This window comes from Mesitornis unicolor, unplaced genomic scaffold, assembly GCF_000695765.1.
Source record: "Mesitornis unicolor isolate BGI_N332 unplaced genomic scaffold, ASM69576v1 scaffold10443, whole genome shotgun sequence".
NCBI lineage: Eukaryota > Metazoa > Chordata > Aves > Mesitornithiformes > Mesitornithidae > Mesitornis > Mesitornis unicolor.
The window spans coordinates 22,347-35,346 of NW_010172588.1; the positions used below are offsets into that span (position 1 = coordinate 22,347).

At 55.9% G+C, this 13,000-nt stretch overlaps 2 protein-coding genes across 2 annotated transcripts; both read right to left on the reverse strand.

Annotated features, from left to right (window-relative positions):
- Positions 1–1,504: 1,504 nt before the first annotated feature.
- Positions 1,505–11,977, reverse strand: GDF1 (growth differentiation factor 1; the record flags this gene model as incomplete). The annotated part of the gene is made up of 3 exons (XM_010180442.1): positions 1,505–2,319; positions 3,249–3,508; positions 11,931–11,977. Coding segments are annotated over 3 exons (1,122 nt in total), but the record flags the coding sequence as incomplete, so codon positions are not given.
- CERS1 (ceramide synthase 1) lies at positions 5,131–8,556 on the reverse strand. Its single transcript, XM_010180440.1, has 6 exons — positions 8,396–8,556; positions 7,947–8,127; positions 7,135–7,296; positions 6,202–6,349; positions 5,872–6,020; positions 5,131–5,426 (listed from the first exon to the last, which is right to left on the reverse strand). The coding sequence occupies exons 1-6, from the start codon at positions 8,508–8,510 to the stop codon at positions 5,384–5,386; spliced, it is 798 nt and encodes a 265-aa protein (XP_010178742.1). The 5' UTR covers positions 8,511–8,556; the 3' UTR covers positions 5,131–5,383.
- Positions 11,978–13,000: the final 1,023 nt, after the last annotated feature.

The following is a 13,000-nucleotide window of genomic DNA, read 5'->3' on the forward strand; positions in this document are numbered from 1 at the left end:
AAACAAATCAGTCACAGTGGTTAAACCTTCAGTGCTTCTCCCAGAGGGAGAAGGTCTAGCTTAGCTTGGTAATACTTCATCAGACCGTGAAGACAATACAGCATCAGTACAAAACCAGATCAAAAAAAAAAAATCTATGCTATGGTGTCAGGTTCACATTTTTAAAAAATTTAAAAAAAAAAGACAAAAAAATGTCAAGTCTAACTGATTTGTTTTCTGTTCTCCCTTTGCCCTAAAATAAAAGCAGAGCTGCCAGGGTATCAGGGAAACCTCACCTGGACTAGCTGGTGCTAAAACCCAGCCCAGGGTCACACTTGCAGATGTGTGCCTGCTACACAGACACGGGGAACGGCTCTCAACCTCCTGCCCCCACCAGGATGGCACAGCTCATGCATAGGGACAGGAAAGTGACTGTGATGGCCACTGCACAGAGCAGATGGTGCAAAGCTGGGTCCCTGCTGCACAGCACGTCAGTGGTGGTAAACAGGGTAAGAGCATGGCCGTGCTGCTGCAATGGGCTGGGGACCACAGCCAACACCAACAAAACACGAGTAATATAAAATTTAAAAAACCACGCAAACAAAAAAAATAACCCTAAAATGTAACACTGCTGTGCGGAGCTGTCCTTGGATGCTCAGCTGCCATCTGGCTCCTGCAAGGACCCTGCTCTCATCAGTTTGCAAATGAGGTAAATTAATTACTGACACACAGCTGGGAGGGAGCAAGATGCCACTGACTGCCCCTGCTTTGCTTTACCCTTTCCTTCCTCAGCCAAACCATCGTCACCCTCAGACCGTGGCTCCCATGGGCTGTTTCACACCAAACCTCTGCTGCTCTGACCCACATCCACCCCCTGCCTCCAGCTTGCCCCATCACCAACTGCAAAATTAAAAAAAATAGCTCAGAACTGAGCTTCCAGAACAAAAGCAAAACCCACACCCCTCCAGGCTCTGCCTCCACTGTGGGAAGGGATTCAGTCATGCTTGTGCCATGACACCATACCCCCATCCTGCAGCGGGACCAGAGCCACCGCGTCACCTCCTCCTGGCCAAACCCCACAGCAGGGAACCACCGAGCATCATTTCACCAAATAAATTCCGCTTTGCACTAAAAAAGCTACAGCAAAAAAGCCAAAACACAAGCGCCCCACTCTCCTGAGCAGGCACCTTTGCTGGCCCAGCACAAGAGGGGTCCGGAATTCACAGCCTGGTGCTGCCATCGCCCATGGAGAAGGGAACAGACACCCAGCACCAGACTCGGTCATAATCCCGGTACCAGGCTGCTGGTGGCACCCAAATATCACTAAATCACAACCCCAATAACAAGCCCTTTCTGCCAGATCTCTTCATGGTGGAGAAGAGCAGCCCAGGGCTGACCTCCACCACTCAATGCCCCACCACGACCCTCCCCGAACACCAGCACCGAGGGGATTGAACACACTGGGATTTATTCCAACAACCGCTCATCGTTTCAGCCGGGACCCCACGGCGCACGCACCCCTGGGCTACCTGCAGCCGCACTCGTCCACCACCATGTCCTCGTAGTGCCTCAGCACCACGTTGTCGCTGTTGTCGTAGTAGAGGATGGAGATGGGGGACAGCCTGACAGGGACGCAGCAGGGCTGGGGGGTCCCCTCGGGGTCCAGCGAGTGCACCACGGTCTGGAGGATGGCATGGTTGGTGCTGTTGAGCTCTGCGGTCAGGGGAAAGGGGCACTCGCCCAGGCAGTAATTGGCCATGTAGCCCTGGGGAGCGATGATCCAGTTCTCCCACCCCACGTCGCTGAAGCTGATGTACAGGCGCCGGGGCTTGCAGAGGTTGCTGGGGGTGACGGGGGCATGGTGGGCATTTCTCCTCCTCCTGGAGGCCTTGCACTGCTGCTGGCTGAGGGTCACCACCAGAAGAGAGGTGTCCAGGAAGGAGTCGATGCTGGCACAGAGCCTCTGCAGGTCACTGTCTCCATTGCTCACCGAGATCTCCAGGATCAAGCCCAGGTTCCTGCTGGACATTCTCCACTCCTTCGCCACCCCGCTCAGGTTGAAGAGAAGAGACTTGTGCAGCTGGGCGAAGGACTGCTCCACCAGCAGCTTTCGTCCGTGCCGCTGGGGGGGCACCCCCCGTAGAGACATCTGGGAGCTTTGGTAGAGCCTCAGCTCAAAAACCTGCCCCTGGCTGGAGGCGTGGTAGGAGTTGCAGCTGAATTTGATCTCCAGCTGAGCCATGGTCAAGCGCTCGCCCTCCTCCAGCACCGAGAGGTTGAAGTAGAGACGCTTCTGCAGACACAGCAACCTCCCGGGCTGCCCCTCGTGAATGAAGTGGCCTGACAAAGAAGGAGAAATAGAGGTGGCGGTGGTTGAACCCTGCGATGCTCGGTGGGACCAGCTCCTGGCAGTACAGCAAGAGGAGGATGGGGCTGGCAGAGATGGACAGCCCTGCAGTTATCGGGTCAGGATGGCAAGGCTGCGGCAGAGGCTACCAGCCCAATGGTATGGGCTTCAGAAAGGTCTGGAGGCACAGACACCAGCCTGCAGCACTGGGATGTTCCAGCCATCCCAGCATCTCCTCTAGATGCTATTTAACATCTCCATGCATTATTTTTTCCCCAGGATGGGGGGGGCTGTTGTGGGTGCCAGCTGTTTGGGATGGAGGGAAAGGAGCTGGTGGGCTGCCCTAGGTTTCCTCTGGAAACCCGGAATCACAAAGGAGCGAGCTCCGTGAGGTCTTGAGAGCTGAAGAACCCCCACCAAATGGGTCCCATGGTGCTGAGAATGGCTCAGTGGCCACGGGCTGCAGCAAACATGCCACAGGGTCGGCAGAGGCAGGGGACAAGAAAGAGAAGGGGGACACAGCCAAACGACCCAGCATCCCATACGTGCCTGAAGCTGGGTGCTGGTTTCACTCCCTGCACCCACTGCCACATTACTCAAGCAAGGAGTCACCTCCAGGAACCCAATGGGCCAAGCCAAGCCACCAACAGCCAAAGGAGCATCTCTGGACCACTTCAGGAGACACTCCACACCCTCACCCACCGCCTCATTTACAGACTCATTTCTAAGCTGTAATTAATTTTCTATAGCATCCCAGAGCTGACACAGCAGGGATTTCTGCTGGAGATCGATTCCCCTGTCGTCCTCCCCCAGCCTCTCCTCCCTACCCCCGAGAGAGAGGGACAGACAGAAGCAAAGTCCCCCAGTCCCCAGAGCCGAGCGTCTTCCAAAAAGCAGGACCCAAACCACGGCGCTGCTGTACCTTGGTCAGGGAAGACACGGATGATGTTCCCAGGGACATTGAATTCCTCCACCCTACAGCCATCCGCCAGGGCTTTGTTTGCAGAGGGCAGCGTCTTTCTTCTCTGGAAGATCCTCCAGAGCACGGGCGGCACAGGAATGGGGCTTTTCGGGCTGGGTTTGGTGCTCAGACCCAGGGATTTTAACAGCAAACTTTCTTGCAAGCTCAACTCCATCCCCAGAGCCATGCCAAGGAGGAGCCAAGCAAGGCAGACCCGAAAGCTGAGGAGAAGCCACATTGCTCTGCTCTGGCTGCAGACAAAGAGCGGCCTGAGCTGAAGACAAGGGGTGTTGATTGCCTGATGGGAGCTTTGATCACTCAGTGCTCAATTAGCACCGAGGGATTCCCAGGATTGGGCAGAGGGTGGGAACAGGGCCTGTTAACCCTTTGGGGCTGCTCCCTCGGAGCATCTCCACATCACAGCGATCCAACAGCAAAGCCCTTGGTGGCAGGACACACGGCCACAGAGACTGTCCCCACGAAAAACTGCCAGTGAATCAAGCATTAAATCCCCCCAGTGCCAAGGAGACGCAAATCCACATTTCCTCTTGCTCCCTCCTCCCACATGAGCTTTTTTTCCCCCCCTAATCACCGCATCCAACACCTCTCTCTCAAGGCCATCAACACCCAGCACACCCAACCACCACACCTTCAGCTCATCAAATCCTCAGCTCCCTCCACCCTGCCCACAGAAGCCAGCGTGAAAAGCCACCAGCACCCCCAGTCTGGCACCCAAGCAGGCAAAGGGAGCCCCATGGCCTCCCAGATCCCACAGCCCCTTTCCAGCAAATCTGCAGCACCCCAGTGTCACACACAGCACCGGCTGTCACCCACCTGGCCAAGCCATCACTACAAAACACGGTTTACCCACACGTATGGGTACCCCCATTACCCCAACCTGGCACCAGCAGTGCCCCAGCTCTGCTACAGCCAAGCGCAAACAGGCCCAGGAGATCGGTTTCCTCCATTGCCCCCTTCCTGCAAATCCCACCAAGGAGCTAAAGCACCGAGATGCATCCCCGCCAGGCGACGATGAGCGAGAAGGTGACATCCTGCGTAGCATGGGACAGTTTCCACCCACCCAAGCCGTATTTTGCTTTCTGTTTAACGAGAAACTTTCCCCATGGCTCACACAAGAAGTCTGGAGTTGAATCAATACAGACCAAACAAGGAAAACGAAAATAAAAACCAAAAAACCAACCAGAAGAAAAACGCTCCAGAACAATTAACTACTCTCTGATGCCTGGAATTAATGTCTTGGATCCCCCCTTCCACGGCTCTGGGCTGGTGCTGCCTGGAAATCCAAAACTAGGAGCAGAAATGACTTGTTCTGTACTTGAGCGAGCAGACGTTACAGGTGAGAGTCCAGAGAGCCCTAGCTGGGGAACCCTGCAGGAATGGGACTGGCTCTTTAAGCAGCTATAACACTTACATCAGCTTTTTAAAGCAAATTAAATCTCCTAGCCCTCATCCAAAGCTCCAGGGCTGGGGTTTCCAGGCAGACCTACCCAGGGGGCTGTGCTGTGTCCCCAGGCATGGGCAGTGACCCCTCCTAGAGGAAGACTCGGGGGTTTGCTGCCCCCCCACCTTTCTCCATCCCTGCTCAGCAGCTAGAGAAGAGCTGGCTTTGGGCTCCTGGGACAGTGATGCCAATAGGGGAGAGGACATTTTCCCTCCCCGGTTTGATACTGGGTCTGGGGACTCTCCTGAGGAAGGGGTGGTTGGAGGCTCCAACAATAAAGACAGGGGAAGTCACAAGGGGACTGAGAAGCCGAGGTGATGGGGCGACAGCAGAAATACCAGGGGACCTAAAGCCAGCTCCAAATCCTACCTGGACCAGCAAAGCCACCAGCCCCTCACCCGAACCAGCACGGCCTGGCCACACAAAGCACACCAGCACTGGGTGAAGCTTGGCCACAGGCAAGCCCCCGCTTGGGCCTGGTCCTGACAGCGGCATCTCCTCCCCAGCGCCGGGCAGGGGGTGAAGGGGATTGGGGGTGAAGTTCTTTCTCCTTGTGCCTTTCATTTGCTGGGTTTGAGCGCAGGGTCCCGGGTCAGTCCCCAGAGCCAGCCAGGCTGCAGCAGCCACGCATCCCTCACGATCGCTTGGGTTTCACCAGGCCATTCTTCAGGTGCATCCTGCGAATGAAAGCACAGCAGTGAGCCCTGGGCTCTCCCTCCCTTTCACAAATCCCTACCAAGGTCAGACTGCCTCGACGAGTTCACACAATTTGTCCCCGGCCAGACCTGCGTTGGGGGGTCCAGCACCTCGCTGGATTTTGTGCTCACCACAAGAAACACAGATGCTGCTCAGAGAAGAGCCTCAGGCAAGGAGCCAGTCCTACAGGGTGAGCAGGGGAAGGGGTGGGTGAGAATTCTCGGGATAGAAAGATGGATGGACACACCACATTGCACAATACAGAGACTTTCCTGATACCTGCAGCAATGTTTTATTGCTGCAAGGCAATAAAGGCAGTAACACAAGGCAGCCTGCTCTTGTTTCCCAGCCCAGCAGTGAACCCTTTGATAGTGGCTCCATCCCCTCCTCTCATCCTGTACATCCGTGTCATCCCCATCCACATACCCTTCCTTCAGAGCGCTGGGCAGCTGCAGTCCAACCTCCTTCTTCTTGGCCGTTGCAGTTTTCTTGCTGTCCTCCACGTCGTACTCGCGCACGTCGTTCACCTCCTGCATCTGCCCCATCAGCACCTTGGCCACAAACAGGACGATGTACTGCAGGGGGAGAGACTCCGTCAAACACCAAACCCAAGGCTTCGAGCCCCAAAACAGCCTTCAACCCATGTCATCCACACAGCACGATGAGCTTGGACACTGCCCAGCTCTGACAGGGTGGAGCTCACTGTCATGAGCCCCCCAAATCCACTCCCTTCACCCTGGAGCATTTACCACTCACCAGAAACCAGTAGATGTTCATCAGGGTGAGGATGAGGAGCAGAGCGTTGAAGAAGAAGTAGAAGGGGATGTTGGGGACCATCTGGAGGCTGGAGTAGCAGGTGGCATAGAGTACCTTGAGGGGGAACCAGTAGAGACGAAACCAGAACCTGCGGGGGCAGAGGGAGGGGTCGGTTCAGCGGCCCCCAGAGAGTCCAGGAGACCCAGCACTGCCCTCACCAGCTCCCATCGCACCCCCAAACCTGGCATCTGCCTGACGTTACTGGTTCCCACAGCCCCTGTGAAAAGGCAGCTGCCCATGGGGGAACACAACTTCTGAAGGCAGAAGAGGTTTGGCACCAGAGAAAGGCCTTTCTCCGGGTGGACAGGACGGAGAGGGACACAACTGGACAGTTTTCTCAGCCCTGTGCATCCCTAATTTATCACTAAAAACCTTCACTGCTCTCCTCCCCTCACACCGAGGGCTCTGGTTGCCACCCCTGCTTCTCAGAGCAGCCCATGGAGACACAGGGACAAACGAGTGACAACCTGCGAGTCACCCACCTCCATTCCTCAGCTTTTATCTGTCCCCTCCTGCCTTGCCCCAGGAGAAGCAGCAGGGCTGGGGTCTGGGGCAGACCCACGTCCCATCCCCTTCTTACTGCTAAAACCAAGCGAGTGGGAAAACAGAGAGAGCTCCTCCTCCCCCGGGGTCATTTGTCACGCTGGCAGCGAGATTTCACAGGCACTTCAGTGGTGACAGACGGCAAAGCCACTACAGAAGGATTCCAGGCCCAGCATGGGGCCAGGCTCTGCGGAAACCTCTTCCCAAATACTTTTTGGAAGGGCTGGTTCCCATGCACACAGACACAGCTGGTCGTGCCCTGGGGCACTGGTGAGGGGACTGGAAAAGCTGGAGAGGAGGTTTGGGAAGGGGTGAGGGAGCCAAACCCACCAGCTGACACTGAAGGTGAGGCAGCCGATGTTGGAGATGACATCGTTGAGGCGATGGTAGACCCCTCCTCGGTGCTTGAAGTAGACATTGAGCTTGGTGAACTCCAGCTGGACATCGTTGATGTCATGCAGGAAGAGCACCAGGATGCCCACGTTGTGGTACCTGCAGCAAAAAGGGGAGCGGGGAGGGAGATGTGTGGGGCTGTGGTTCGTGTTAGTGCCCAGTGCATGTCCACTGGGAGCAGACAGACACCCTCCTGCTCTGCCACATCTGGAATATAGCTTCCAATTTTGGGGTCCCCAGTTCAAGAAGGAAAAGGAATGACTGGAGAGAGCCCAGCGTGGAGCCACTGAGATGATGAGGGACTGGAGCATCTCTCATAGGAGGAAAGGCTGAGAGCTGGGGCTGCTCAGCCTGCAGAGGAGGAGACTGAGGGGGGAGCTCTTTAGAAATATCTAAAGGGGGGGGTCAGGAAGATGGGACCAGGCTCTTCTCGGCTGTGTCCAGTGACAGGACAAGGGGCAATGGTCACAAACTGGAACATGAGAGGTTAAACCTACACATAAGGAAAAACTGCTTCACTGTGAGGGTACCAGAGCATAGCCGAGGCTGTGGAGTCTCCTTCTCTGGAGACATCCAAACCCCTGGACATGTTCCTGTGTGATCTTCTCTGGGTGACCCTGCTCTGGCAGGGGTTGGACTGGGTGAGCTCCAGAGAGCCCTTCCCACCCAACCATGCTGCGATTGATACCCTGATAACCCGGACAAGCAAACCTGGCACAGCAACGCGGTGGCACCACGAGGGGCCTCACCTGAACGCGTAGGAGGAGGCGATGAGGGTCAGCGTGACCACGTGGTGCAGCAGCATGACCACCGAGTCCTTGCGCCACGTGTCCATGTAGGCCGTGGCATAGATGGAGTGCCCGTAGAAGCTGCACTGCAACAGGTAGGCAATGGCGATGTCCGTGGGCACATCCATGCCTTTCTTCCAGCCTGGGGGGCACAAAGACACCTGGATGAGCCCAGAGCCACAGAGCCAGGAGAGCAAACAGCGGGAAGCAGCTCCAAGCACTTCACGCTCCAGGAGGTCACCTGTAGCCCTTTCTTCTTGTGCCCTTTCTGTACCCATGGCTCCACAGAAAAAGCAATTAGAGAGTTCAGCCTTCTCTTTTGCTCACCCCAGCTCCCACTCCCTTGTTCAACCCAGACACCCCATGACCCCGGGCATCCTAATCCATCCCCACTTCTCCCTGGTTCTTACCATAGAATACAGATGGTGGGTCATAGAAGAAGGGGTAATCAGTGAAGAAGAGCAGGTAGATGCCATACGACCAGGATAATGAATAGAAAAGCAGCTTCCAGGCACTCTCCGGCATCTTGGCAGCATCTTTGGGCTGCAGGTTGCACCACTCCCCGAAGGGCTGCAAGGAAGAGGGAGAAATATCACACAGGGCAAAACTATGGGAGCTCGGGGCAGAGGCCACTGAGTCTCCAAGAGACTCCAGCACAGAACCCTGCGTGCACTACGAGACCAGACAGGAGAAGGCAGATGCCTGGTGCGTGCAACTGCAGATGGGCACTGCTCCATCACCGGGGCTGACCACAGCCGGCTCTGGCAGAACAGAGTCCATGATTAATAAAATAAAACCCCGAGCCCTATCCACATGAGGAAACCCAGAAGAGGAAGCTGTAACAGCACAATAAGGTGTGTACAGACCTTGTACCACTGCCAGCTCCCAAAAAAGAGTTTTTTAACCAAGGAACCAAAGGCTTTGCAGAGTCCTAAGACGCTGCTGCTCCCGACCAGCTCAGCACTGGGCTCCCTGCATGTGCGACCAGTAACGATTCAGTAACAACCAGGGCACTGAGACCCCTTGCTCTTTCACACCCCACGATGCTCCAAGCAGCTTTTCTAGCTGACCAGCACCAAAACGCTGCTGGTTTTCTCCCTCTCTGTCGTTTCTTCCCCACCTCCCACCCACTGGCACTCAGAAATAGGAGGCAAAGCCTTCCCAAATATGGCCAAGGGAAGGGAGGGTGAGCAGCTCTGTGGGCTGCTTGCATTAATCAGAATGAAACTTTCTCACCCTGAGCTCCCCATGATGATGAGCACAACCCGGCTCTCTCCACGCTCATGCCCTGCAATAGTGAAAGCACAGGGCCACCAGGGACAGCTTGGAAATCAAAGTAAAAGCAAACTCCCAGCGTTAAACAGCCTCAGCATCTCAGCAGTGAAACGGAGCTGCCAGTGCTACCCTCAGTGTGCAGGGGAGCGGGTGATGCTGTGCCAAGGGTGCCCTTTGTTTGGCCGTGGAGGTTCCACCTCGGTGGCAGCCGAGCAACACCAGGCACCATTTCTGCTCCTCATCACCTCAGATTTGCTGAGCTCCACAGCCCCCAGGAGCAGCCGAGCGGCCCTGAAGGTCCGGAGGGAACGGGCACAGATAACACCCGAAGGCCCTCAGCCGACAGCTCCCTGGGGAGGGACCAGATAAGCTGAGGATGAAAACAAAATGCCTGCAAAGTAACCGTACCCTGCCCAGGTCAGCACTTTCTGCAGCCGACACTCAGCCCCTCCATACCCAAAAGCTATATTAAGGCCCCAGCTGTCCCCCAGCAGGGCCTGGTCTGGCTTTTAGCCCCCCTCTGCATCAGATTTTTCAAAGGATCCCACTACAAGCATCGTCACAGTCTAAAGGCGCTTTGTCCCAAGCTCTGAATTTCCCAGCGCAGGTCAACGGTGGCCCCACAAAGCCCTGCCAAGTTGTCAGTCCCTGCTCGAGCTCCGGTCTCCCCAGCACATCCCGCATTCAGAGCACAGCCATCCTCATCGAGATCGGGGACGTGGCGCTGCCAAGGCGTCTTCCAACAGGAGCCACAGCAGGAAAAAGAGGAGGAAGCTTGGAGGGTGAATAAATAATGCAGAGACAGAAAGCCCTGAGCCCAGAAAGCATGAATTATTTGTGTTTCCCATAGAAAGGGGCAGAGAAGCAGCTCAGGACCCAAACACGACAGCGAGCTGCAAAGCCCCTGCCCTCCTTGGCTGGGGCTGGATTGAGGATGCTGAGCGCAAATCCCTGCTGCAGCCTCGCTGCCCGGCACCAGCCAAGGCTTTTCCCATCCCTGCACCTCAGCTCCCTACCTGGGAACACCACGTTCCCACCCCGGGCAGGTAGAGCCAGTGACAAGGACCATCAGAACCAGCGACAAGGACCATCACCCCTGGGGCAGGGACATGCGACTGAGACTCCTGGCATTTGACGGGACATAGGGATCCCTCAGCATCTCCCACATCACTGATCCACACATGGGGCTGGGGGGACAAATCAATGTCCTGAGAAAAAAAAGACCCCACCAAACCTGGGCCACTTGCAAGCCAGCAGAAGCCTGGAGGTGGGAGATGTGTGAGGTGGGGGGGTGTCCTCCCGCTACCCCGCTCCGTTCCCATGGCAATGCTGCAGAGATGCCTGTTGCTATGGGTGACGGGTGCTGCGGTGGGAACAGCGGATCTGGCTCGGCTGAAAGAGCCCAAGGCTCTTGGCAAATGATGCAGCAGGGCTTCGCTTAAAGGGCGCCAGCTCTTCCTCTCTCCTCCTCCTCATTACCCCCACACAAACCTTCCTGGCATCTTCTGATTCACCGGTAAAATCACCCACTCCCCCGCAGCATGGCCCTGCACGACCCGGGGGGGAAAGGAGCGAAGCCGGGGGTGAGCGCACGCTGCGAGAGAGATCTGGAGCTGGAAAGTAAAATCGAATGGAAACCATCGCTGCCCACAGCTCTGCTGAAGTGTCAAAAAAAGTACTCACAGCAAAAAGAGCAGATACATGCTCTCTCCCTTTTTTACACCCCCCGGCACCAGAGGAGAACAGGCAGTCAGTCCCCTTGAACCTGCAGCAGGACGTGAGTCCTTGCAGCCTGGAGGCTTTGCAGCGAGAAGCTACGAATTGTGCCCCCCAGACCGCCCCCATCTCCCCAGCACAGAGACTGGGGCCCAGCCAAATCCCAGCCATGTCTGGCTCCTGGGCATGGCGAGTTCCCCCGAGGAGCACAAAGGGACGGCTGGCACCGAGCATCCTCAGCGCAGGGACCTGGCAGCTTCACATCAGCTTTTTCTCACTGCAGACCATAATGATGAGGAAGCAGAGCTCCACATTGAAACCCGGCCACAATCGACAGCTCCTGTCCCTTCGGTGGCTGCAACAGTGCCTCGAGGGACCACGTCACCTCTGTGCCCAGCCTGGATCCACGGCAGGAATAGGGCACAGAGCCTGCAGGAGGAAAGACCTTGACAATCCAAAAAACTGAGTGTCCTGGAGCCCCTGGGCCCAAGGGCAGCGGCTCCCACACCACAAGGAGAGGGGAATGAACAGAGCACAGCATGGGGAGCTCCAGCCCTCATTGCGCCATCCGCACACCAAGCCGTGAGCTGCTCCCTGCCTCAGTTTCCCCACCTGTTCAGCAGCTAAAACACCAGGAACCTGTGCTAGATGCTGGACAATGCTTTCCAGATAAACACAGAAAAAAACCCACTATGATAATAGTTATTTCTTCCTCAGCAAGCACTAAAACTTGCCCCAAGAGGGAAAAGCAGAGGACAACACCCTTTGAAGACGAGACCCAGCTGCCTGCAGGGTGTTGTGGGGGCCAAAAACCCTCCTCATGCCCGGCTGCTGACACAGCGGCACCGGGAGAGCGGCCCCCGCGCTGCTCCGCTCCCCAGGGCGAAGAAAAGGGCCATTGTTGTGGCTTCCTCCCCTCCAGCTTCCACGGTTTGGGCTGCAAACCAGCGGGACGAGCTTGGAGACGGCAGAGCTGGGCTCCGTCTGCGTCCTCTGCTCTCCTAGGGATTATGGTTGGGGGCCAGTTTTTGGGACAGTGATAATTCCCCCCTCTCAAGTCACACGTCCAGTGCTGGGGCTTGAAAAAACAAGTCTTGACAATACCAAAAGGTGGAGAAAAGTTGCATAAATCAGTGGAAGGGATAACAGGGACCCTTGATTTTTGGCTTACACATCCTTCCTGGGGCTGTTCTGTATCACTCACCTAGAAACCCTGCTGTCCAGGGCACTTTTTTCAATTTACACAACACTTTTCCTTGCAGAGGACACTGCGAATTTTACAAATTTGCAAAGCCTTCCAAATTTTGACACCAGCAGGATGATAGCAAGCTGACTAGTGCCTGTGCCAAAACTGGGAAGCATTTACTCACAGCAGAGGAAAGGCCGTTAAGGATGGAGGTGACACTGAGCCTTTCCCAGGCAGAGCCGCGTGGTCCCAATGCAGCAGTGCTGGGCCTGGGCACTGCTGGGCTCAGCTGCGTCCAGGACGTTTCATGAACGCAGAGATGCTCAGGTTGCTGCTTTTTAATTAAACTCCTCAGAGCCCTGCTGCAGCCAGGGGACACATCGAGGACAGCAGCTTTCAGACACCAACAGAGCTCAGACACTGACTGCAGCAGGAGGACACGGGTGTGCAAACTGAGGAGGCTTCAGGGATGGGAACGTGCCTAAAATCGGTTTGGTCTTCACCTCTGAGGGTGGTCTGCAGCCAGACCTGCCCTGAGCATCATTCAAGTTTGTGCACTCAGAAGCCAAGGGGACCAAGAGGAGATGCTCCAGACCCCAGAAGAGAAGGATACAACTCACCAGTGCCCCTGGCACAGCTGACTTTGGTCCTTCCCTCCCCAGTAACCCACATCTGCTCAGCTACCTGGGACCTTTCCTACACCAGAGCAACCCTTTCCATACTTGCACCAAGTAAGGATTCTGTGAAGAGGAGGCAACAGTCCCAAAATTATCTTTGCTCTACGGATGAAGGTAAAAACCACATCTAATGCACAGGCACCGACCTACCCTTGTCACAA